Source organism: Suricata suricatta, chromosome 12 (assembly GCF_006229205.1).
Source record: "Suricata suricatta isolate VVHF042 chromosome 12, meerkat_22Aug2017_6uvM2_HiC, whole genome shotgun sequence".
NCBI classification, from domain to species: domain Eukaryota; kingdom Metazoa; phylum Chordata; class Mammalia; order Carnivora; family Herpestidae; genus Suricata; species Suricata suricatta.
In genome coordinates this window covers 14449173-14473923 of record NC_043711.1, presented here as the reverse complement: position 1 = coordinate 14473923, position 24751 = coordinate 14449173, and the positions used below count along the sequence as shown (strand labels likewise).

Sequence of the window (24751 nt, the reverse complement as noted above, 5' to 3'; positions counted from 1 at the left end):
CGGGCCTTCCTCTGCCATGGGGCAGGCCAGCTCCGGGGCGACCTCCACCCGCGGCTCCGCGGCCCTGTGTCCACGCTTCGGCCCGCGCCAGCTTCCCAGTCCTCGCCTCTCGCCCAGCCCCAGGGCCACGTGTCGCCCCTCCGACAGCTTCCTCCTGGACAGTGGGAGCGCGGGCACCTCAGCGCCCTCTGACTGTTCACAGTATCTCATCTCTGGTCAGCTTTTCCAGTGACTTCTTTCTCTGTCCACAGGTCTCCAACTGGTTTGGCAACAAAAGAATCCGGTATAAAAAGAATGTGGGGAAGTTTCAAGAAGAGGCTACCATTTACACGACTAAAATGGCAGTCGGGGGCCAGGGAAGCCAGGCTAGCGGCCCATCGACACCCAGCTCCGGTGAGTGAGGCCGCCCAGCCCAGGCACTGTCCTTCGGGCATGGCCGTGCCCACAGGGCTGCGAGGGGAGGGCCAAGGGGGGCAGGGGAGCCAGAGGCTGGGAGCTGCATCCACCGCCCCTTCCTGGCTGAGGGGCTGGTGGATCCCACCCAAGGAGTCTTTGTCACTTTGGGGGCTGGAACACCTGTCCCGACACCTCCCACCCCTTCCAGGTTCCTCTGGTCCCTTTCCGATGACCAGTGCCGGAGCTGCAGTTGTCACCCTGCAGACACTGGCCTCTCTCCGCCCTGCCCCTCCAGGAGGCAGCTTACGGTCCCAGGTGAGTCTCAGCGCACAAAAGGATTGCCCCTGGGGTCTCCATCTTGCCAGCCACCTCTTGGCCTCAGAGGTCCCAGCAACAGGTCAGGGCCCACTGGGCACTTGGCTCATCATCTTGATGGCTGCAGGCAGGCCGAGCTGCCTAAGGTGGTGCCCACTTTAGAAATACCTGTGCCCTTCACTCCCAGTCCCTGGACTCGGTAGCTCACAGTAGCTGCTGAGTGGTGAGCCCGAGGCAAAGGCCGTGACTGTTGGGATGGAGCCCTCCCTCCCAATGGGCATCTGTACCCCAAAGGAGTGAGAGGGGACAGGCAGACGAGGCCCCTGACCTTTGGGACCTGGAGGCTCACTAGGCTCAGACCCTGTACCATGTCAGCTCCATGGCCTTGCCATATCCCAGCAGCCGGCTCCCCAGGGCCCAGCTGGGCCAGAGTGCAGATCTGTTTTGGTGACTGGGAAGAAAATGAGCCAGGAATCACAGGCACCTCAGACATGCCTTCTGGAACTTTCTTGGGTGTTGGGCAGTGTGTTGGGCTGGCTAGGACTGGGAGTCCCCATCCCTCTCATGACCCCTGGTGCCTCCCTTGCATCCCTCTGTCTGTCACCAGGGCTTGGCCCACATGCAGGATCACCCTAAAGAGGCCGTGATGTGGCCGTGCAGGCTCAAGGCTGTGTGGCATTGGGCAGGGCCTTCGCCTACCTTTGCCTTCACAAGGGTGTACCCTGCGGTGCTGGGTGGCCCTCCACTGATTTCCCCCCAGCCCCTTGTTGGTGCAGGGGGTGAATGCCTCCTAGAGCCACGAGGCACGACCTGATGCAGGGTGGTACACGGCCCATCACCATGGCAACCCCACAGCCCATAATGAGCACCCGGGCTGAACAGGGAGCTCTGGCGCCACCAGGTGGCGGAGCCTCATCTTGCGCTGAGCGTTCTGTGGGGTTCAGTGACTCAAGTATAGCTGGTGTGAGTATGAGAGACAATAGGAGTGTGGGTGTCCCACAGCAGGGAGCTGATAGACGAGGTCCATCCTTGCCCCTAGAACCATCTCCAGGAGATCTGCAGCTGCCTACGTCCTGACGTGGCTTCCCTGGACCCCGAGGCAGGTTCCCATCTGCCCCACGCAGGGAGTGGGAATGTCCTCGGTCAAGTGTGGACACCCGACACGTGCTGGGCAGGCACAGATTCTCTAACAAGAGAGCAGGTCAAGGGCTGAGCACCCTCCCCAGCTGGAAGCCATCCCCTCTACCCTGTGCACTCCAGTCCCCCACCTGGCACTTGCCTGTCACCTCTCAGTCCTGCGGGTGGACCCCTCCCTTCACCACCCATGGCCTCCTTCCTGTAGCACAGGCCTGTGGGTGTCCATCCGAGGGCAGAGGGCCCCCAAGGCCAGGCCTTGTCCCTGCTGCTCTTAGACTGATAGCGGAGCACCCTCGTGTCCCGGGAAGAGGCAGCGGCTTCAGGAAGCCCACAGCCTGGGGACAGGTGCTGAGGAAATAGCCAAGGCGAGGTGGGGCACCGGGCAGGGTGGTGGCCTGCTGGGGTCAGATGAAGAAGAGGGTGCAGGCAGGAGGCCTCAGCCTGTAAGGAAAATGCTAGAGAGAGGAAGGTGGTGAGGAGCTTGTGTGGTCTCCTGCCAACTCAGGAGGGACCTAGAACTCAGGGTCACATGGAGGGTGTGACGTCTGCACACTGGGGGCAGCTGGCTCGGAAACGGCCCCCAGAGCATGAACCGGGAGAGGGAATGGCCCTGCCCTTGTGGGCTGCAAACAGGACTCATCAGGGAGCAGGCCGCCCTCGAAGAGCCATTTTCAGTGGGGTTTTCCTTACGGCTGGTAGGGCATCCTGCAAACACCCCGAGGCCGTCCCTGCACCACAGACAGGGCCCCAGGCCCGGTAGCCGTGGCTGTCACCCTCCTGACTGCCCAGCCAGACCACCGTCCAGCCAGGGCTCCAAGCCCCTTCCCGCTCAGTGCATCTGGCCGTGGTGTTTCAGGGACTATCACTGGCTCCAGGCCGGACTGGGTCTGCGTCACCCTCAGAACTCGTAGAGGCCTTGGCTGAGCCATGCTACCACATAGTCCCTGACCAGAGCCTGACAGGTGGCCAGCAGAGGCCACTTCCTGCCAGGGAAGCAGGTCCACATCAGGGGTCCAGTGGCGAGGCCACCTGTAACCCAAGAGGGATCCCTGGGTCCATCCCCTGTCTCCTGGCTCCTCTCCTCTGTTCTTGGGGACGCAGGGTGGGACAGGCCATCAGTGTCCTGGGAGACTTTCTGACACTCAGCCTCTGTCTTCTCAGGCCAGGGGCAGCCGGCAGGGAGCTGTCCCCCCCGCAATGACTGCTTCACCCTCCGGGGACCCCAGCAGCATCCACTCAGATGCATCTAATTAAGTGTGGGGGACAAGCGGGACAGTGGACTGCGTGGCCCGCCGCAGTTGCTGGCACCCGACCTTATCCTGCACGTGCAGCCGATTATACCTCAGAAAACCCACAAGGGACGGCGGATGCCATGCGCCATCCGTTGCTTGCTGGCTGGGATTCGAAATGGGCTGAGATACTGCTTATTTTCTCGATTCAGTTTGGTTTTCTTAATAGTGATTTTATGATAAGACTGTGCATTGTTTCTTCTAGGACTTGTCACAAATTCTCCTATTAAAATTTTTGCCTTCTTTTCACGTTGATGTTGTTCACGCTGCGTCTGCTTCCAGCAATGGCAGTAACCTCATGGTGTCCGAGTCGTGAGTCTGTCGGCTCGTTTGTCCCGCCGTGTGCGACCTCGCCCGGACACCGCCTTCCCTGACACTGCTGTCTCTGTCATTTCGTATGCTTTTGTTTACATCTGTTGTGAGCTCAGAATCTTACCGGGACTTGGTTTTGTATTTTTCTCTGTTGATGTAAGTTCTTCCATTCCAGCTGGCGTGTCATTGAGACAATAAATTTCCCAAGCGCTTTCCCGTGTCTGTGCTGGCAAAGCGCTGACAAACGGCGGGAGTCCTTCCCTGATTCCTGGGTGTCCTCCCCCCTCTGCCCCTCTGTCAGCCTGTGGAAGGGTGCTTCCCCCTGCCTCCTCCTCCTGTCCGGCAGTGAGTGTGGGGGTCAAGAGGAGCTCGGCCAGGCCGCAGTCCCCACACCATGTCCACACTCCATCACTGCTGCTATGGATGAACCGAAGTGGCTTTGGCGTGAAGGCGGTAGAGGCCACGCGCGGACAGCATCACAGCCCACCTGGGCCGGGTCCCTTCCCCGTTAGTGACCTCTGCCAGCCAGTTCTCAGGGTACCTGCCAAGATGGCCTGGGAGGTGTCCCCGCATGCGTGTCCCCACCTTGCGCGCTGCTATTCACACGAACAGTGTGGGGCAGCCACCGCCTCTGCGGCCAGGAGTTCCCTCCAGTGAACAAAGCTCAATGGCGGGAGCCCGTCAGCCTCAGCGCGGAACATGAGCTGGTTCCCATTTCTGCCTCCGCGCACCCACGATGCCCCGCGGTTCCGGGCCTCTGCTCCGGGAACCCGCCCCAGCCCAGGGGTTTGCGCAGTCGCTGGCGCGGCCGCCCTTTCTCTTCCCTCACTGCCTTGCCCGGCTTCAGGACAGCCGAGCGGCAGCCGTCAGGGGCCTCCCGGTGCAGCGGTGAGGTTCCCTGGGTGCTCTCCCAGCACTACTGCACCCCGTCGCTGCCAGCGGGAGCTGTTTGGGCGCCGGGAACCCCCGAAACTACAGCTGGGGGTCTCGGTCAGTCCCGGAGGGGCATCTGAGGTAAGACCTGGCAGGAGGGCTTCTCTTGCAAGCCCCTTACTCTTGGCCGGGTCTGCTCAGGTGCCAGCTGGGGACCAGCCCCCCACTGCGGGCTGTGGGTGCTCCTCCTCGCAGGGCTCAGTGTGGGTTTTCTATCGTTTGCAACTGGAAGGTGGCAGCTGACTCCGTCCCTCTGCCCCAAGTGCCTGTCCCCCGGTCTAACCAACCTGCCTCCTGGTTCCCTGCAGCCCAAGACGCACTGACAGATGAGGGTTCTGGTCTAGTGAAATTACCTTCCAGAGAAAAAGGAGAATAAACATGGGTGCAGAGGTCGGGGTGGGGAGTGCACTCAGGGCTGGCCTCTGGGAAAAAGGGCCTTCATCCCCCCATTTAAAAATATTTATTTAGGGGCGCCTGGGTGGCTCAGTCGGTTAAGCATCCAACTTCGGCTCAGATCATGATCTTATGGTTCATGTTTTCGAGCCCCACATCTGAGCTGTCAGCACAGAGCCTGGAGCCTGCTTCAGATTCTGTGTCTCCCTCTCTCTCTGCCCCTCCCCTGCTCACCCTGTCTCTCAAAAATAAATGTTAAAAAATATTTTTAATAAAAAAATAAATTTACTTATTTTGTGAGACAGAGTGAGTGGGGAAGGGGAGAAGGAGAAAGAGAGAGAGAATCCCAAGCAGGCTCTGCACTGTCAGCACAGAGCCCAAAGCGGGGGCTCGATTCACTAACCATGAGATGGTGACCTGACCTGAAATCAAGACTTGGACACTTAACTGACTGAGCCACCCAGGAGCCCCTGTTGCCTTTATAAAAATAGTGGTAAGGGGCACGCCCAGGTGGCTCAGTCGGTTGAGCCTCCAATTTTGGCTTAGATCATGATTTCACAGTTTGTGGGTTCGAGCCCCATGTTGGGCTTTGCACTGACAGCGTATAGCCTCCTCCAGATTCTGTGTCTCCCTCTCTCTGCTCCTCTCCAGCTTGTGCTCTATCTCTCAAAAATAAGGGGCGCCTGGGTGGCTCAGTTGGTTAAGCCTCTGGCTTCGGCTCAGGTCAGATCTCACGTTCGTGGGTTCGAGCCCCGCATCAGGCTCTGTGCTGACAGCTAGCTCGGAGCCTGGAGCCTGCTTCAGATTCTGTGTCTCCTTCTCTCTCTGCCCCTCCCCCTCTCATGCTCTGTCTCTCTCTGTATCAAAAATAAATAAAATATTTTAAAAAATAATAAAAAATAAAAATAAACATTTAACAATTTGCTATAAATATATGTATCAAAAAATTTGCCATTTAAATCATTTTAAGTGAATAGTTCAATGGCATTGATTCCGTTCACAGTGTGATTGTGAAATCATCACCTCTATCTAGTTCCTCCACCCAGTCCCCATGAGCAGTCACTCCGCATCCCCTGCCCCAGTCCCTGGCAAGCATCCATCTGCCTTCTGTGACTATGGACTTGCCTACTTGCCTATTCTGGACGTTTCATATACATATATAATATGTTTATATATATATATAAACAAATTACACTCCCGTGCCCCCCAAAGACCCAAATCCAGGCCGGAAGCCAAGAGAACCACGGTCCGAATTCACACATGGCCACAAGAGGGCGAGCGTGAGCGGGAGGCCAAGCCGTACGAGGACTCCTGCGTCTGGAGCGGCTTTGTCTACGTCCCTCGGGACGCCTGGTCACCGCTGTCTTCCACGCCCACACCCTCCACCTCTACCTCCCACCTCTGTGTTGCCCAGACGACCTGTCCTGGCGTATCCCACCCTCTCCCACCATCAAGACTTCCCTGGTGCCCGCTGCCCAAGTTTCCCTCCCACATCCCATGGCCCCTGGCCATCGCTGCTGGGAATTCACCCCCCACCCCGAACTGGCTGTGCTCTGGTCTTGGATTCTTTCTTGAACCAGTAGGTGGTCTCATCGCTCCCCTGAACCCACGCTGCTCCGTCTGGCGGTCAATTCTCGATGCTAATGCAGTGTCAGTTCCTTCCTGCTCCTGAAATCGAGCCTTCTGTCTTCCATGACATCCTCTCTTGGGTTTTGTGCCATATTCTGAATTCTCCGAACTTCCAAATTTCTCTCTCCTGAACACAACTGATACATCCAGCTGTGTGACAGACACCCCAACCCTGACGGTCCAGAGCTGAACTACCTTTCCTCTATGGCATCTATTCGGCGGGGGCCTGGGGCCACCCCACTCCCACTCAACAGCAAGTCATGTGTGTACCCCTCCTCCCAACCCCCCCAGAATTTGGCCACCCACCGCCCGGGTGATTACAGGGTTTGGAGGTGTATGATCAGGGTTTGCATCTGAGAGGGGACCCATCAGGAGAGGGAACTGGAGGCCACAACAGGGAGAGGAGATGAGGGTGGGGGTGTGAGAGGTCCAGCCGTCCCTCCACCTACCAAGAGTCGCTGGCCTGCAGACCCTGCCAGAGAGCACAGAGCTGGGGGTCTGGACGCCTGTCTCTAACCAAGGACATAAGACCCCCTCATCCGTGGCTGTGCTGTCCAAGGGCTGATCCACGTAAAGGGCCGCGCTCAGGGCAAGGAATGGGACCTTATTCATTACTATTACTATTATTATTACTATTCAGCTGCGTCTCTGTGAAGTGGGAATAGAAAGTAGGGTTCAGTAGGAATGGTGTGAGAAGGCACTGAGGCGATGTCCGCATAGGGGGTGGTCTCAGAAGGCTTGAGCTATCTTGTCCCCATTCTGCCAAAGGGAACACTGAGACCGGAAGACAGGAAGCCGGTTGTCTGACCAAGATCGGGCTGGCTGTGACTCCCAGAATAAACTTGAGAGTGGGTTCCCCCCATCTCTCTGCCCGTTCTCCATGAGGCCGCCAGAGGGCGATCTTACAACGTAAGTCGGATCCAGGCCTATTTCCTTAGCTAACCTGGTTTCCCTTCTCCCTCTCAGGATCCAATTCTCCCTCCCGTGTCTCCCCCAAGCCCAACAAGGTCGATCTCTGACGTCATCTCCGTCCTTGCCAACCTCCTCATTACCCATCCCATAACGCATTCCCATCCCAGAGCCTTTGCCCTGAGTGCCTGGCTGACCGTCCTCTCTTCTGCTTCCATCCGACTCCCTCCAGGCCCCCTTCCCAGGGGCTGACCGCTCAGAGTCCCTGACTCCAGCATCCTGGGACTTCAGTCTAGCGAGAGGTCGCTAAGATGCTAGGGGCGTTGTCATGTCTCCTGCCTGGCACCTCATTCTTTTCTGGGGTAGAGATGGGGCAATTCCAGCGGTTGCGGGGGCGGGGAGCAACTGCCCTGAAATCATGGGGAGGGGAGTGGACTGTGTGTTCCTAGAGACAAGGGTACCCCTCTCTGTCCTCACCCTTACGACTGCCTGGTCGATGGGGAAGTCCTGGGGGGGGCTGAGGGGTGAGGAGAGCTGGGATCTGTGTGTGGGGAAGGTCTTCTACTTCAATCACCCCACGTTGATCGTGGGTCGAAGTTTCCCGTAGCTTCTGGTTTAATTTCGTGAGCTCTCCTGGGGCGGGTAGCCCTGGCAAGCAATTGGTCTCTGTCCAACTAGACCCCGCCCCTTACTGACCCACCTCCTCTCAGGGTCCTCGGGTCTTCTCCCGCATTCAAAACCCCTCGCCTGGTCCCTCCCCTCGCCTGGTCCCTTTCCTCGTGCGGTCCCGCCCCAGCCCAGGGCTCATCTTCTACTGAGGTTGTTGGGCCCGCCCTCGGGTCCTGGGCCCGCCCCCTTACCGCCCTGAAGTTCCCCCCACCCTCGCGCCAGCTGCTCCTGGGCTTGGGCCTTCTCCTTCTCCAGGGAAGACGTCAGGGTCATCTGGGACAGAGTGGAGGGTCAGGTACTGGGGTTCTGGTGGCTGTTGCCCTGGGCACTGGACTCCCCTCCACCGCCAGGCCCTGGGCTCAGAGGGGCCCAGGTCCAAACCCGTTTCAGGTTTCCCTCCAACCTTCCCCTGGCCCCAGTCTCCTGCCTCCAAGAATAGCCATAGCCTCCCAGCCTCTGCAAAGGATGTGATCCTTGAAATAGGGGGTTTGAGACCCCCCCCACACACATGGGAGTTTGGAGGCTCCCCGGGCCCAAGTCTTAGTTGAAACTTCCAGATCCCTGGGTTAGTCCATGGGAAGGCTTAGAGGGCTCCCCAAGCCCAGGTTGCAGAGGTATATCCCGGCGCAAGTTAAGTGCACTGTGGCAGTTTCAAGGTCCCCGCATGCAGTTTCAAGATAAAGTCCAGTGCCTGATGAGGGCCCTTATCCAATCCTTAGTAAAGATTTCTGTTCCCCTAAGACTCTAGGAGGTGTTCCAAGACCTCCACACCAGAGCCCTAGAGATCGGGATGCCCTCAGACACTGGTGGGGAAATTGAGGCCTTGATTTAGGTGCTTTTGGGAGTTTTAACATCCCCCACTCCACATCACTGCAAAGCTCTAGGGGGTGGCAGTAGCCGAGGTAGGGGAGCCCGGAACACCTCAACTCAAATCCTTGCCCCTCTCCTGCGTGTTCCTGAGGGTGAGAATGCAGTTAGCACCTACTGCATACCAGCTTGTGTTCATTAAGACCCGAAGAAGCGGAGGGCCAGCTGTTCTTCATCTGAGGGAAACTGAGGCTGCAAAGTTGACAGGGAGCAGAGCCTAGGTTTGACCCAAGAGGCCAGGCTTTGTGTTCAGGGGTCTCTGCGGTGACCAGGCAAGGGTTCATCCAGAGCCCCCAACCCCACTGAGAGGGACCATGGGAGTCATGAAGGGTATGTGAGTAAGGGAGTGACTGGAGCCTCTGGAAAGCGGGAGACACTCAGGCCCACCTGCGCCCCCTTGTGGCCTCCAGCGTGTGCCTCAGCCCCAAAGACGACGTTGCCCAGGCTGCTATCTCGGTGCCAGTAGGAAACAGGCTTCCGCCTCCAGTGTCTGCCCCCGTAGCCCCGGGACACCAAGTGAACGGTCTGAGCCTCAGTTTCCCCATCTGTCAAGAGAAGCAATGACAGGAACAGCCTCGCTGGGAGGGATCAGAGAAGACGTGTGAGTAAAGTCCTGTAGCAGGAGGTGCTCAGCAGATGTGTGGGCCCTCTGCCTGGCCCGTGTGGCTCGGAGCAGGTGGACATGCAGACAGCGTGGAAACATGGCCACAAGGTGAGCAGCACATTTTGGGGAGAGACACTCGGGTCCTCTTGGGCCACACTGAACCCAAAGGGCCTGGGGGTCATCCAGAGGCCCGGAAGGGGTTGGACCCACAGAGGGGTGTAGGTGCAAGGTGCTCAGGCTGCCTGGCTTCCCCTCTGTGTGGTCAAGAGAGCCAGAGCTCCCTGTCAGAAATCGGCCCAATTTCAGACTCTTGGCTGCAGGGCGTAATAGCTGTAAAGGGGTGAACTCCCCATCGTCAGGGTCATGCAAGCAGACCAGGGGTCTCCAACAGCAGCTGGACCAGGAGGCCAACCCAAGAGACCTGATTCTTCAAGGACACCCTAGGAGACAGGTCACAGCCTGACGACACGAGACAGAGGGTGGCACCACCCAGCAGTGAGATTGCTCCGATGGCAGGTTCCAAAGAGCTAGAAAACGAGCATTCCTCAGCTCCGGGCGCTGGGCAGGCCACTCCTGCTTGGTGAAACGTAAGCTGGGCCTGGCCCCGTGGACTGTGTGTTTTTCCAGTGGCTTCTTCAGCCACAGCCTGACCACAACCTAGATTCCGTTGGGTCGGCCATGTCCAAGTGTTTGTGTTCGGCTGGGCCAGACGGCAGACGGGGGCCAAGGCCAGGGGCCCAGGCCTCCCCGAAGGGAGGAGGGGCACCCTCGGGCTTCTAGTTGGACCTTCCTCTGCCTAGAAGCGCCCCCTATGAAAGCCACTCAGCAGCCAAATGACAAGGGATGGGGGGCGATCTTACCGAAGAAGCTTATGTATAAAATCTCCCTGGCCAGGTGCAAACACATGACCGTTGGCAAGGCCGACTTAGTTGAGCCTCACTGTTCTGTCCTTCAGACTTTCAGGTCAGCGGCCAGTTTTAGGTAGGAGGCCAGGGTAGTGTATGTATACCTCCCTACAGCACCCTGGGCTAAGTACTTTCCTCTCTCAGCCTCAATTTCCTGAGCTTTAAAATGGGAATAAGAATGGAACCGTTGAAGGGTTAGTGTAACAGGATCCAAGCAGGTGCTTCACAAACCTGAGGTCTCTTCTATTCCTCTTAATTGGATTGGGCTCTGCCTCCCCCATCTGATTAAAGAGCTCCCTGAGGGCATAGGCTGGGTCCTCAAGAAGAGGTCGGGAATTGGGGTTTGTCTGACTGTGTCATTCCCCTGCTTAAAATCCTCATGGACCAAAAGTAAACTCTGAAACCAGTAATTCAAGACCTTTAGACATCTGATTTGGGTTTGGCAAACTCCTATTCACCCTTCAAGGTCCGTATTAAATGCTCTTTTCCCCAGAAAACCTTCCCTGGGTGCTCCTCTCAGTTTTCCCAGCTGCTGGCCCCAAAGGCTGGATATCAGCACCTGTCTTAGCCTTGCTCTTTAGCATGGGGCTCCGCGAGGGCCAGTGCAGGGGCTGAGTCTTTGCGCGATCAAGTATATTTGAATCCACAGGTCTACATGTAGACATCACATGGGAACAGGTGAGCACGTGTGTGTGTGTGTGTGTGTGTGTGTGTGTGTGTGTGTATGTCCCTGTGTGGGCCCCAAGATAAGCAGCCAGGCCAACTCCCCCCAGACCACCGGAGACATCCACGTCTTTACAAGGCAGGGAGAGTGGGCTGAGCAGGCGCCCCTTATGAGGGAGCCTGGCTTGGCTGGGAGCTCATTGCTCCACCGACGTTCAACCGGAAAAACCCGGAGGTATGAGCGGCCGGCCTCAGCCCCCACCGCACTGGCACCAATTCTAGAGCTCCACCATTAACGCTCTAGCTCCATCTGGGGCAAAAGGGGAGGCTGGGATCTGGGGAAGGGCCAAGTCCTGAGTGGGAGCCCCCTCCCACGCCTCTTGATAGAGGCCCCACCAGGCAGCCTTCGAGGACATACCTGAGGTTTGGCAGCACCCGGCCCGCCAGCCCCCAGGGCTGAGTCAGCAGGGAGGGGTTCAGGACTTCCCAGGAAAGGCTGCTGGGACCTTGAGGCCTCCCCAGCTCCCGGCCCCCGGCTCACGCCCTCCCCAGGGCTCCAAAAGGGTTAGAGGTGCCACGTGTGTCCGGCTGTGGTCCAGTGTGCTTGGAGGGACTGAATTGTGGGAGGTCGTGGGCGGGGGTTACGGTCAGTCCTGACTCGGCAGTCCGGCCGTCTGGGGGTCAGAGCACACCCACGTGCCGGGAGACTGTGGGTGTGTCCATGCTATGTGGCTCTCAGGTGCGCTTGGCTGCATGCACGGTCACATGACCCTGCAGCGTGGACCTGCATGTCAGGGGTGCGTCCCCCGGGGGGCTGGTAAGGGTGTGTGTCTGGTTTACTCAGCACTTCCGGCAAGTCTAATCTCGTGCAATTTGGGGGGTTGGTGACCACATGTGGGGTTCTAATCAAGAATGACAGCATCACCCAAATGGGTGACAAAAAGGTGTCCCCAGTGGTGTGGGAGGGCATGTCTGGGGAGGACAGGGACAAGGTGTGATGAGGACAGTGTGACCTTGGGACGGATGAGGAGGGAGACTGGCTCCACTGTGCCACAGGTTGGTATGACGGTGGGTAGGACAGTGTGTGTCCTACCTTGTATATACACCAGAATGTCTTCCCTCACCCTTGTGGTCTCCTCCCTCCTACCTGCTTAGACCCCCCTCCCCCCGGCCCTGGGAGAGGGGTCAGGCGGCAGGACATCAGCATTCACCTGGACCGCTCTCTCTGCTGGCACCCTGCCTCTGTTTCCACCATCCCCCCGCCCAGCCGACAGAAGCCAGGTCTCCCCGCCAGGCTGGCTCCCGTCTTTGGGGTCTGAGCGCTGGACGTACCCAACTCTGAGGGCTGATGAGAGAGACAGACGGGGCCGGGGAAGTGGTGGGTGGCCACGCCAGGTCCACGAGGCCCCGGTGGAAGAGCCAGCAATGTTCAGCCAGGACAGGAGGCAACCGGAGGGGAGGGGGCGCTGGACTGCAGTGTTTGGACCCCACAAGGGTTGCCACGTGGGAAGAAGCAGTCCACAGTTCCATGAGAGAAACACTTTCCAACAAGCTGAATCCTGCACCAGCTCCAGAGGAGTCTTTGTTAGGAGAAAGGGTGCACACTTCCACTGCTCCAGCACCTTCTTTGGCTCCCGATCACCTGCTAGAGAGAGCTCAGGCTTCTTACTCAGCGTTCAAGGCTCCATTCATCTCCCCTGCATGCCTCCCCTGCGCTCCCTTCTGCTCTCCATGCCCGCCTGAGGTTTCCTCCTGCAGCCTTCACAGACACATTACTAGCTGCCAGGAATGCCCTTCCTCCCTTGCCTGCTGGGCAAACTTCTACACCGTCCTTCAAGACCAGCACCTATGTCCCCTTCTCTGGGAAACACTGCCCAGCCCACAGCGTCCCTGTTTACTTTGTGACCCTGGGCACATTTCAGCTGTGAAATGGGGGTTGCATGTCTGAAAATTACCCTTCCTACAAGTCTATTTTGAACTCCAAGACAATAAAGGTACATTAAAGGCCCTTAAAGTGAAGGGTGTCTGGGTGGCTCAGCCAGTTAAGCATCTGACCCTCGATTTCAGCTCAAGTCACGCTCTCACGGTTTGTGGGACTGAGCCCCACGTCGGGCTCCCCGCTGACAGCATGGAGCCTATTGGGATTCTCTCTCTCCCTTTCTCTGTCCCTCCCCCGCTCGCATGCTCTCTCTCTCAAATTAAATAAACAAACATTAAAAAAATAAATACCCTTAAAGTGAGTGAGTTCTTGGGGGAGGAGGGAGGGCTTGCATCCAGTCAGTGCTTAATGTGTGTTCATGATTATCTTCCTCCTCCTTCGATTCTGTGGTTTTAGACTCTCTTGTTTTAAGCACTGTTCCAAGATTTTTCTCCCACTCACGGTGCTAGGAATTTTAAGAACCCCTGGTTCTAAAATTATAAAAGTCTAAAACGCCGTGGGCGGGACCAAGGGCTTCCTTGTGCCCTGAGCTGACCCCAGGGTGGCTGGAGCCAGGGTCTCGGGGGGGGGGGCTCATGCCCCCCACTTACCCAGACTGAGGGGGTGTGGTCTGGCAGCCCCAGTTTGGGGGGAAAGCAATGGATTTACCAGGAGGCGGATGGCCAAGGTTCCAGAACGGGGTGGGGGGGGCGGTGAGGCTGGACTCCCGCTCTGCTTAAACAGGGACACAAGGCAGCAGCAAGGGCTGTCAGCTCAGGGTGATGGCTTCTTTGTCTTGGAGACTCAGTTTCCTCATCTGGAAATTGGAGTTAAGTGCTGTCCTCTTAAACAGTGTGGGCAGGGGTGGAGAGGAGCGGAGGCTGCAGCCCCTGCCCTGTGCCAAGCACTTATTTTGGCTGTGCCCTCCCCCTGGAACGTCTCCCAGATCTACTTCCCTCCAGGAGCCCCTCTCAGTCCTGGCCTGGTTCCGGGGGTGGGGGGGGGGCTTCAAGGGGATGCCCACCCACCCCTGCCCCACCCCAGGGGAGGGAGGCCAGCTGCCAGCCCCAAACCCAGCTGCCCCAGGCCTGGCAGCAGCCACAGCCCCAACACTTTCTCAATGAAAGGTATTTGGCCATGGAGCCTGACACCTCATCACCCTCAGCCTGGAAGCCAGCTTTACCCGCCAGCTGCAGGGGGGAGGCACCCCCTGGCTCTTGCTGTTCCCCAGGACCCCACTGGGCAGCCCCGAGCCCAGGTTACCTTGGGCAAGGACCTCCCCCTTTGAGCCTCCCTGTCAGCAGGCGGTGTAGACACAGTATGTTGTGGATAAACGCACATGCTCCCAAGGCATCTCGGAGCATGTCCACTCCTGTGCATGTCAGCCTGTCCAGGGAGAGGCTGGGGTGCCGGCACCCAGGGCCTCCCAAACCTGGACTCCAGCAGGGTCCTGAGGCCCACCCTCAGAGACTGGGGCTGAGGCCCTTGGGTTTGTCAGATTCTTCCTGACCCTCTAGGCCCCCTAGGCTACCCCAGGGCAAGGGAAGAGGTTCCCACGCAGGGAATGGCCTGAGCAAAGGCACGAGGGCTAGAGGCATTGAGAGTCGTCAGACTGCAGGTCCTCCAGCTGGATAAGTGCCCGCAAGGGTGCTGGGGTCTGTGTGTGAACCCACCTCCGTGCCAAGGCTGGACCTTCTCCGTACTGGCCCAGAGTAGACAGGCACCTGGTGGCGAGGACAGGAGGGGTGGAGACAGCAGTGGAGGCCAACAGGCAGGTGATAGAGAGGTAAGTGGGTGGCTGCAAAGTGCCCTGGGTTAAAAGAACACCCCGCACCCCCACTCCCCGCTGTCACCCCATCCCTGGGGCAATGGAAACAATGCCTGACAATCCAGGTCCCCAGCAATGCCACTTTGATGCCTTCCTGGAGCCAAGGGAGTCCCTGGCATGTGCTGGAGGGGGCTGTTGGCCCATCCAGGGAGCCCCTGCTCCTGCTGGGAGTCACTCCAGGGCCCAGGCAGCCCTTTGCCTCTCCTTTTGGGGGCTCAGTTTCCTCTGTCTGGAAAGCAGGGGTGTGGCCAGAACGACTCACACACACGGAGCCAAGCATACAGAGCACCAGCAAGCGAAGTTCTGTCGCCTCCAGACTGAGTCCTGGTGAAGTTGAGGGCCCAGGGCCACGGCCTTGGGCAGCCCGGTCACCATGTGGCCTAGGCGTGGCCAGGCCTCAGCTGGGTGAGGCCTGAGGCGGGGCAGCCTGACCCTGGCTGAGGAAGTCCAGAGCAGGCTCCATTCCTGCCGCCTGGGGCATGTGCCCCTGCCAGCGCCCCTCCCTGCCCGCTGCGGCCCTCGGGCACCCAGCCAGGCTCAGAGGAGAAGGCCAGGGCAGCAGCTGCTACCGTGTTCAGTGGTCAGGGCAGCACAGGCTTGGGCTGCCCACAAGTCGGGTCTGCACACACATGTCACAGATTTCTGTGTGCCTCCGCCAGGACCCACACACCAGCCCGAGGCACACCCGGTGCCCCGTGGAGGCCTCTGAGCTGCTTGCACACCCATGTCCATGTTTGCTCCAGGCCTCTTTCCACCTGCCAAGGTCTAGGTCCAGCAGCCCCAGCCTCCATTTTCAGTCCCCAAGAGTGACACCCTGAGTTGGAAATGAAGCATCTTTAATTGATTCCCTGCCCCAACCCCCCTGGGGGGTCTCCAAGCACCAAACATGTGAGAACTGTGCCCCTCAGCCCCAGAACCAAGAAGCCCTTGCCTATGACTTTCATGGGGCCGGGACCCCCTCTCTTACCCCCATGACCAGCCCCTGGGCTTTGTTTCAATAAATAACCCCTAAAACAAAGCTTGGGGCAGGGGACCCAGTGAAGCACCCAGCTTGGCGACAAGCAGAGGGGGCTTCAGGCAGAAGGCTGGAAATCTCAAGGGGCAGAATATCTGAAATCAGGGTCAAAACACACATAAATTCAGAGCCGGCATGTGAGCTGGGAACAACATCCACCCCCTGCCCCCCAGGCCTGAGTAGGCTGCCCAATGGTCTCCCAGGATGCTGGCTCCTGCCCAATTTGCCTCACACAGCAACAGTCCCCTGTCCGGCATTTCCACACCTGACCCTCCTAGTTCTTGTCTTGACTCTGAACTCTGGGCAAGGGAGGGAGAGGGGGGGCCCAGAAACCTGGGGGGGGAACATCTGGGGAAGGGAGCTGAGACTTCCCAGGTACAGAGGAGTCCGGAGCAAGGCAGAAGAGTGAGGCCGTGAGCCCAGGTCACTGCCGGGCCCTGCCCCGGCGGGTACGGAGAGGACCTGTGGCTTGAGCCTGCGCCCGGGCCGCCTCACCCATCTCCCTGCGGATGTCACCAAGCGCTGTTGCTGGGGACTCCAGCAGCCTCTGGAAGAGGCTAGGCCGGCCGGCTGGTGGCTCCCGACACTGGAAGGTGACAGCTGTGCCAGCATCGGCCTTCATCTCCCGAGAGAAGCCGTCGGAGGAGCCATCAAAGCAGCGGCCGATGGCAATCTCCTTGGCCAGCCTTGGGCTCTGGTCGGTGACCGTGTAGACACCGTAGTTGTGACCGAGAGGGTCCAGCGGGGCCAGCATGCTGAAGGCAGCGGGGTCATCAGCTGGGGCGGCGGGAGGGTGCCTGGCTAAGTAATCCCGCAGGAGCCCGTTGACTGCCACGCGGCGGCAGCTGCCCTGGGGCATGATGGTCACCAGCGTCCTGTCCACCTGACGCTGGTCAAATAGCATCCCGCTGCACTTGAACTCCACACAGGCGGCCGATGTGCTGGGGCGCTCTGGGTCTCGGACGCTCCGGGCATCCCGAAGCCCGTAGAGCTGGCCGTGGGTGCGCGGGTGGCTGCCCCCAGCGTTGTGGGAGCGAACCATGTACTCCTGGGGGCCTTGGATCTTCACTTTGAGGAAGCAGGCCCGGAACTCCTGGGGGTTGGGCCACCAGGCCAGGAGGTCTCCAGTCCAGGAGGCCGGCGCGCCCTCGCGGAATGGGACCACGTTGTACTCGTATTTGTCCGCCTCCACGCGCGCGAAGCGGAAGTGGCTAGCAGTCACCGGGGCCTCCTGGCACTCTCGCAGGCTGCGCCACGGGTACACGGGGCCGTTGGCCTCGGCGGGGTCACCGGGCCTGGGTTTAGCAAGGTTGATGCGGAAGCCATTGCGCTTGAGGGCGGGGTCGTCGTGGTCGGTGCGGCGGTAACCCAGCTTGTCCAGGTAGGTCTGCGTCACACCCACGGTGGCTGCGTGTGGGCGGGGCCGGGAGGGGGCGGGCTCCAGCTCCTCCCCGCCCAGTGTGGCGGTGACCAAGGCGGTGTAGGCATCCGGCCTGTCCATGTCGCAGAAGGCCGGGAGGCAGGCGCCGTTAGGACCCGTGACCGCACTGTCGAAGCGGCCCCAGGCACGGGGGTTGGCCGAGAAGCCGGGGGCAGGCTCCAGGTTTACCAGCGTGACCACCACACCCTCCACCTGCTCACTAGGGGTGAACTTGTCGTTGGCATAGGCGCGCACCTTCACGAAGCAGCGGCGGCGCTCGGGCACGTCCAGGTTGAACAGACGCCGCTCGCGGATCTCCACGTTGCCCACCAGGAAGACCCGCTCCTCCCTGCGGACCCGAGGGGTCGCTGACCCCTCTCGCAGGAAGCCGCTCTCCTCCTCCCACAAGCCTGTGTCAGGGTTCAGAGACCACAGCTTGAGGGCCTCCACGTGGCCCGCCATGTGGATCTGGCCGGCGTTGACGCGCACGGCCACGGGCCCTGCCTGCAGCTGCTCCGCGGATCCCGCGGCGCGGAGGTCCACCGCGAACATGCCGTAGGTGCGCAGCGGCGCCAGCTCGCCATCACTGTCCACAAAGCGCAGGTCACTGGGGGCGGCCGCCGCCGAGGTGAGATCTCGAGGGTCCACGAAAGTCACCCGGGCCTCCACAGCCCCGGTGTAGGGTTCGCCATCGGCTCTGCGGAAGGTTCCGGGCGGGAGGACCAGTTCGCCCAACGGGGCCTCCTCTTCCAGCTCCCCAAGAGGGATCGTGTTGCTCTGGCTGGCATCTAAGATGACAGGGGCTTTCTTCCGCATGGCTTTGACATCGTGGTACACGCCGCCACCTTGAGGGTCAAAAGGCAGAACTCTGACAGTGTCCATGAACTCCCCGCTGGGGTCCAGGAAAGTTACCACCAGCCGCTGGGTGGAGGGTGGCACCTCAATGGTGAAGTCGCCCTGGTAAGATGTGAATCCAATAGGCTCCCGACCAAGCAGGATCTGGGCAAAGCGCAGGGGTTCCCCAGAGTCAGTAGCCACCACGCGACCCCGAACCAGCCCCCGAGGGGGCAGACATTTCTGGCAGCCACACTCAGCCACCACTTTGACGGGGAGGACATAGTTGGAGCAGTGGATCTCCCTGCTCTCCAGGCGGCGAACGGAGCAGCAGCGGGACCCTGAGTCCCCACACCTGGAGCTGGAGGCAGGGCTGAAGCAGAGGGTTCCAGGGCAGAGACCCACATCCAAGTAGGTGGGGCCACTGCCAGGCTGACCACAGTCATCTGGGAGCTTGATCAGATGCTCTTGGGGCTGGGGATTGCAGGCTGGCTGGCCCGGGGCTGCAGGGCAAGAAATAGATCAGATCAGAGTAAGGGGCAGGGCTCCATTGATGCCAAGGCTGGGGGCCTGGATTGGGGTCAGGGGCTCCATCCAGGGGCTCAGCCAGGGCCTGGGATCAGACTCAGCAAGGTCAGAGAGCAGTCTGAAGCTGGGGTTCTATCTGGGGTTGTTTTCACTGGTGAAAAGTCTCAGCTAAGTTTCAGGGCATGCTCAAGGTTGGGGGAGTGAGGGTGCTCACCAAGCACGGTGAGCCGGGCGGTGCCTGAGCGCACAGTGCCCGCATCATTCCAGGCTTTGCAGTGGTAGGTGCCCGCCTGGTCTGGGCGCAGCTCACGCAGCTCCAGATGGGCCCCGTACCTGTGTTCTCGCCGGTCCAGCAGGGTCCCGTTGTGGAACCTGGATGGCAGGTGGGCAACACCAGGGGGCCCTGAGCACAGGGAAGGGGCTGCATTTGTCCCTCATCCCACATGCAGCCCGGGGAGGTTGAAGAGCAGCTTTCTCCCAGTCTCTGAGGCACCACATATCATGGAAAATCCAATCAAACTGCAAAGCTGGGTGCAAGGCCCTTGGGTATGGAGCAGGGCGCTCACCAGGAGTATTTCTTGGGCATGGGGGTGCCTGAGGCTTTGCAGCAGAAGGTCACGTTCTGGCCAGCCTCTCGCACTCGGGACTCAGGATGCTTCACCAGGTAGGGCTTCTCTGGGGGCAAAGATGGCAAAGATCCTGCCCCCATCCCAGCTTCTCCCAACAAGCCTTCCCAAGGGCAGGGCCCCATCCTTTCCCTTCCAGATATGCCCTGTTTCACCTGTGGCTCTTCTGATGACCACCCAATTCAAGCTCACCCCATGGCTGCTCAAGATGGTGCCCCATTTTAATGATTCCCCCTACAAATCCCTGTCTCACCTCACCAACTCACGCCTTCTCCAACGTCTGTTTCTTTGTCCCCTCCATGACACCATGTTTAGTGTCTTGCTTTCTCCAATGGCTGTGTCACATCTTATTTCTTCCCCAGTGACCTCATTCTGCACCACACCTCCCCAAGGGTCATCCAGAATTTCCTTCTTAGCTTCTCAGCCTCCTCGCCCTGAGGCACTTACCCAACTTATTAAGGACAACAGTGACCACTGCAGAGATAGAGCCATTGGCCTGGGCCTGGCCCAGGCCTGCAGAGAAGCCATCCATTTGGGCACTGACGTTGGCCCGGCTGCTGGCACACACTCCAGGCATCTGGAAGATCCCATGGGCATCGGTGATGGCCACAGTGCCAGGCCAGTCTCTCAAGGAGACCCTGGCTCCTGGCAGTGGACGCCCAGATGGAGTGACCACGGAGCCCAGAAGGATGTGGTCAGGGCACATGCAGGTCTTGGAGCTGCACCCTGGGAGATACAGGGAGGCAGAGGAAGAGAGGAGGCCTTTCACTCCCTCCTGGGGAGGGCTTTCCACTCAGTCACTCAGCGAAGAGGCCTAGATCCCCCTGCCTTGTGCCCCTCAGATGCCTCAGCATGGCCCTGCTTGGAACAGCCCCTGGGATGAGTGGGGACATGGGTTAAGTAGTCAGAACCGGGGCAGACCTGTGGTCCAGAGGGGTGAGGAAAATGTCCTGAGGAGGGGACAGGAGAGGTGACTCTCACAGGACAGAAAGGCTCCTTTCAGCATGAGAGAAAATGTCCAGCAGGGGCTGGGGGCCCAGCTAGGGGTTGGGTCTTGGGCTCAGAACATCTCCCTTCTCTCCCCTCCCAATCCCGCGGTTTCTCCATAAAATGGAAAATTCCACTGAAAACGTCAGGGCAGAGGCGTCAGGAGGGCAGAGCCAGGAGGGGTAGGGTGGGGACCCCACTACCCCATTGGCCACCATGCTCCCCCACCCTGCCATGGGCTCTGCGGGCGCAGCCTCCAGACCGTGTTTGTGGAGCCCAGGCGGATCGGAATTTCCAGTCGCCTCCTGGCTGGCCTGGTGTCTGGCCCTGGGAGGGCTTGGGCATGGTGTCTGCCAGGGTGTAAGCGTGTGTCCGCGTGGGCGTGGGGGACAGGGGAAGGGGGGCTGCGAATGCCACGCGTGTGCACCCCGACCGCATGAGCCAGCTTCGGTGTGTCCACCTCCACCAGGACATCCACACACTCGGTGGTGCACCGGAGGTAATGCCCACTCGGATCTGCCCATGCCTGGACACAACCTTCTTGGCGTGCACCCATCCAGCTACACACATTTACCAATGCTCCTTGGCGGGGGTGGGGGAAGGGGACCGAAGGGAAGGAAGGGCCAGTCTCCATGTGGTCCAAGTTCAGGCCCTCAAGGACCCGCCTCTTCCATTCCAGTCCCACCCCCACCCCCATCTGGCTCATTCCCAACCTGCCGCCCCCCACTAGGTACCCTTCTCAACAGGCCGCCGCCCTCCACGTCCAGGCCCCGCTTCTAACTCAACACTCTTCTCTAGGCCCCATCCCTCCTACCTGGACATGGAGGACGTACACACTTCTGCGCCTCCAGGGGACGCCCGGGACACGCATCCTCCGCCGGGCTTGGGCAGCGGCGGCGGCGCAGGCGACGGCCTGGCCCGCAGCTGCCTGAGCAGGGACCCCATGGGCCCCACGAGCCCCACGTGGCCTCTGCGGTAAGGGCGGAGAGGGGGAAAGTGAGCCGGCGGCCCACGCCAGGGACTGTGCCTCCTGGGAATCTAGTAACAACGTAGGACTGGAGGACGCCCCCCGCTAAGTGCATCCGAGGATGGGTACCCCAGAGAGAGGTTCTGCCCATTGCCCTCATCATTGCCCTCATCAGCTGTCCCCCGGGCGCACCTGTCGAAGGTGCAGTTGAGGTATGGCCCCATTTCCCCCAACCCCAGATAAGGTCCCGGAGGTTAGCTCTGCTATTCTCGCTGTGTCCCTCATACATTTGGGGTCAAAACACGCCCCCAAAGAACGGAGCTGTTACAGATTAGCAACTGAGGGCAGCAGGAGGGAGATGAGCTCCTGGGGGGTCTTTCTTGTTCCCGACCTGGGCCCCTATTCCCAGCCCCTTCTTTTCAAAGCCCCGCCCCTATCTGATCCAGCCCACTCCATAGGCCCTGCTAAAGGACCCCGGCTCTTTCTAACCACGCCTACATCCACACGGCCCTGCCCGCTTTCCCCAGTATCACCCATTCAAGCTCCACCCACCTGTGACCCATCCCTGCCAATCCCCACTCTCTCCTCTGCATGACTAATATCGATCCCGCCCTCCCCAGCCCCGCCCATCCCTACACAGTCCCCGCCCCTCCATGGGCCCCGCCCTCACCAAGCGGGCAGCGGAAGCGCACGTGGTAGTTGGAGCAGCGGCGGCCGCGGGGCTGCTCGCGGTTGAGGCACCAGAAACCTCTCGTGGGGTTCAAGTGCACACGCTCGCCTACAGTTGACGGCAGGGCCCAGTCCGTGGTGCGCGCTTCCAGCGCCAGCGGCCGCGGGCACACCCGCGCTGGCCCGTAATAGAAGCGGATGGCAGCCAGGCTCTCGAAGTCGCCGTCGCCGCCGGGGTGGTCCACGTTGAACCAGGACGTCCACTGGCTGGCCTCTGCGGGCACCGCATGCTCTGGGACCCGGACCGCAGCCTGTCGGGCCTCATCAGTGCGTGCAGGGGCCCAGGAAGCGGCCTTCCCACCCCCATCTCCCAGGTAACAACCTTACCTGCGGTCACGCTACCCCCAATGAGCACAGGCTAACCCAGCCCGCCTTTGACCCGCCCAGATTCACGGTCCTCTAGGGCACAAGGAGCTATAAAGGGATCACAGGAGGTTGGCCTCTCCCAGCACCAGCCCCAGTTCTGCTGCCCAATACTTGAGCTGGCCCATCAGTGCAGGTTGACTTTTTGCCTCGCTGACATTTTGACATTGTCTCAGCAGCCCCCAGCCTTTGAATGAAGCCTGCCCTGCACCTCAGAATTCAGAACCCCTGAGGTGTGATGAGACACGAAGGCAGCAGGACACCGAATGGAGAACAGCCCTAGCTGTGGCTTTGGGTTGCCTGGCCCCTCCTGGTTAGAGCCACCTGGGCCCTTGCTCACTGCCTGGCTGAACGCACCAGGCAGCCTGGTTAATGGAAACCACGGGTGGGAATGATCTGGCCTCCCCGAAGTCCACTTCTGCTTCCATCCACTCCCCGCCCCACCCCACCCCACCTGTTCAGGGCGTGCTCACTCCTTTCTTGACTTTCCCAGCTAGAGACCCAGGCTCCAGAACCACAGGTCTGGAATCTACTAGAAGCACCTGCATGATGCTTCCAGTAGCAGGGAGGAAGCACCCACTCCCACCCTACATTGGTTTCCTCCTTGACAAACAGGCCCTGGGCTCTCACCTCTCTGCTCCTAAAACTTAGACTTCTTGGGGCACCTATGCCAGGGGCTGCCATGTCCAGGGTCCAGGAAGTTACTGGCCCTTTACCCCTCTTGTCCCCTCCTTACATGACCACACCAACCAGAGCTCACAAAGTGAGTCTACAGCAGAGCCAGGACTTGGACCCAGGATGACTCACCTTCCCAGTCCTCCAAGGCTGGCGAGGGCTGTCCAGGGCGCTGAGATGGACCTTCAAAGCCCCAGGCAGTTGTGGTGGGCTCCTCATGGGGGGTAGTGACTGGAACGGATGAGGAATGGAGGGAAGGAAGCATGCTGATGGGGACCTCTGTGGGCCGCTTGTATACAAGGTGCTGTCATGATCATCCCCATTTCATAGGGCGGGAAACTGAGGATCTCAGAAGCCAAAACCATCTCTCTGGCTGACTCCAAGGAATGCAGGACCGCCCCCCCCCTCCAGAAAACCTCCCTATGATCCCTACCCCCAATCTCCTGCAGCCCCATCCTTCCCTCTGCCCTGGCCAGGATGCCATGGGCTGGGGGAGTCTGTGTGTCTGCTCTGACCCAGTTCTCCCCCTGAGTGTGCTAGGGGCCATAAGTTTAGTTGGCTCTGCCGCTGCCCTCAGGTGGAGCTGCATTCTTCATCCATTTGCGGGCTGGAAGTCCTTCCATCCCTGCACTTGGGGTCCAAGCTGCCATTGGGAGGTCTTTGGAATCTAGCCTGCTTCTCTGACCTTGAGTTATCTAAGATAACCAGGCTGGACAGTGATCTCAGACAAGTCCCTTCCCTGTGTCTCAGTCTCCTCATCTGAGAAATGGATCCAGTGCCCTGCTCCACTTAGTGCTCCAAAGAGGGGAAGTTTTGTGAATGGTGTGTTTGTGGGAGAGGAGGAGTTGTGTGAGAGCCGACGGCTCTGACCCCTTAATCCTGAGCCAAGACCCAGTGCTTCAGAGTCCAAATGCTGGGGATGAGGCAGGCCCCCCGCGGTCCCCAGAACCTAAAGGAGCCTAAACTTCATATCGATTCTCTGAGCTCCCCTACCTCTCTTTGAGGAGGGAAGAGAACAGAGAAGTTTCCTCCCTTCCCTCCCCCGGGCCCGTTATTGGTCCCAAGGATCCATATCCCCGACGCCCCTTCACTCCACTCCCAGGCTGACGAAAGGGGACCCTGGTCTGAGGAAGCGAGGGGTCCCTTGGTTCTCTCTCCGGGAGCGGCTGCGTGCCAGGCCTAGGGTCTGGGCTGGGGTCAGGGGCGCCTCACCTCGAGCCCCCGCCAGGTGCGCGGCGGCGACAAAGAGGCAGATTAGTGGCGGCAGTGACGCCATGGCCGGGTCCGAGAGTCCGAGGGAGGGTCCGGGCTCCGCGGCGCGCTCGGATCTGACTCCCGCGGGTCTGGCGGCCGCTGGGGCTGAGGGTGGGGGCGGGAGGTGACCGCAGGCCCCGCCCCGTCCAGGCCACGCCCCGTCCGAGCATAGCTCCCTGGCCCGGGGTGACTTCGGTGAGCTAGCAACCTCTCGGGGTCGCCCCCTTCGGTGCGTCCGGCGGTGCCTCCGCCCTCAGGCTGGCCTGCGTCCTCCCCACCCCGCCTCGCCAGCTGGGAGTCCCTCCCTCTACCCGCTCTCCATTCCTGGGTCCCACGCTGCCGGCGGGACGTGCCTCTTGGGATGGAGCGCGAGGCTGCCCAAACCCTCATGCTTTAGGCAGCCGTTTGGGTGGCGAGAAGTCCTCCATCGAGTCTAACTTCAATCCTGTCGGCGTTAGGCCACCCCCAAGCAGCCTGGAAGTCCCACCCTGAGCCTACCCTCTACTCTGCTGGCTCTAGTTTCCTGGGCCAGCGGGAAGTTCCGCTCTACGACTGCCCTCCGCGCCTGCAGCCTCGGGCTCCGCTG

The 24751-nt window shown here is 59.9% G+C and overlaps 2 protein-coding genes across 7 annotated transcripts in view; one reads left to right on the top strand and one right to left on the bottom strand.

The window, feature by feature from the left end:
- Window positions 1-3663, top strand: part of PBX4 (PBX homeobox 4) — a 44071-nt gene extending 40408 nt beyond the window's left edge. For 4 of the 6 annotated variants that reach the window (XM_029919128.1, XM_029919125.1, XM_029919129.1 and 1 more), the window contains 3 exons: window positions 252-393; window positions 605-711; window positions 3343-3663. In XM_029919128.1, the coding sequence (XP_029774988.1) occupies window positions 252-393; window positions 605-711; window positions 3343-3453 (360 nt within the window). In that variant the 3' untranslated portion in view covers window positions 3454-3663. Of the gene's footprint in view, window positions 1-251; window positions 394-604; window positions 712-3009 lie in introns of all 6 variants that reach the window. The other 2 variants (XM_029919127.1, XM_029919126.1) reach the window with 2 other exon arrangements.
- An 11923-nt stretch (window positions 3664-15586) lies between these two features.
- CILP2 (cartilage intermediate layer protein 2) lies at window positions 15587-24198 on the bottom strand. The gene is made up of 8 exons (XM_029916097.1): window positions 24124-24198; window positions 23044-23142; window positions 21815-22087; window positions 20992-21147; window positions 19638-19916; window positions 19131-19239; window positions 18779-18936; window positions 15587-18539 (listed from the first exon to the last, which is right to left on the bottom strand). The coding sequence occupies exons 1-8, from the start codon at window positions 24185-24187 to the stop codon at window positions 16207-16209; spliced, it is 3471 nt and encodes a 1156-aa protein (XP_029771957.1). The 5' UTR covers window positions 24188-24198; the 3' UTR covers window positions 15587-16206.
- Window positions 24199-24751: the final 553 nt, after the last annotated feature.

Excerpts from the sequence above, each read along its gene's own strand:
- CILP2 (XM_029916097.1), bottom strand. The coding sequence starts at position 24,187 with ATGGCGTCACTGCCGCCACTAATCTGCCTCTTTGTCGCCGCCGCGCAC. Across the intron at positions 19,240-19,637 it reads TGTTGTCCTTAATAAGTTGG|AGAAGCCCTACCTGGTGAAG; the intron begins GTAAGTGCCTCA and ends CTTTGCCCCCAG. Across the intron at positions 18,540-18,778 it reads CGCCCGGCTCACCGTGCTTG|CCCCGGGCCAGCCAGCCTGC; the intron begins GTGAGCACCCTC and ends CTTGCCCTGCAG.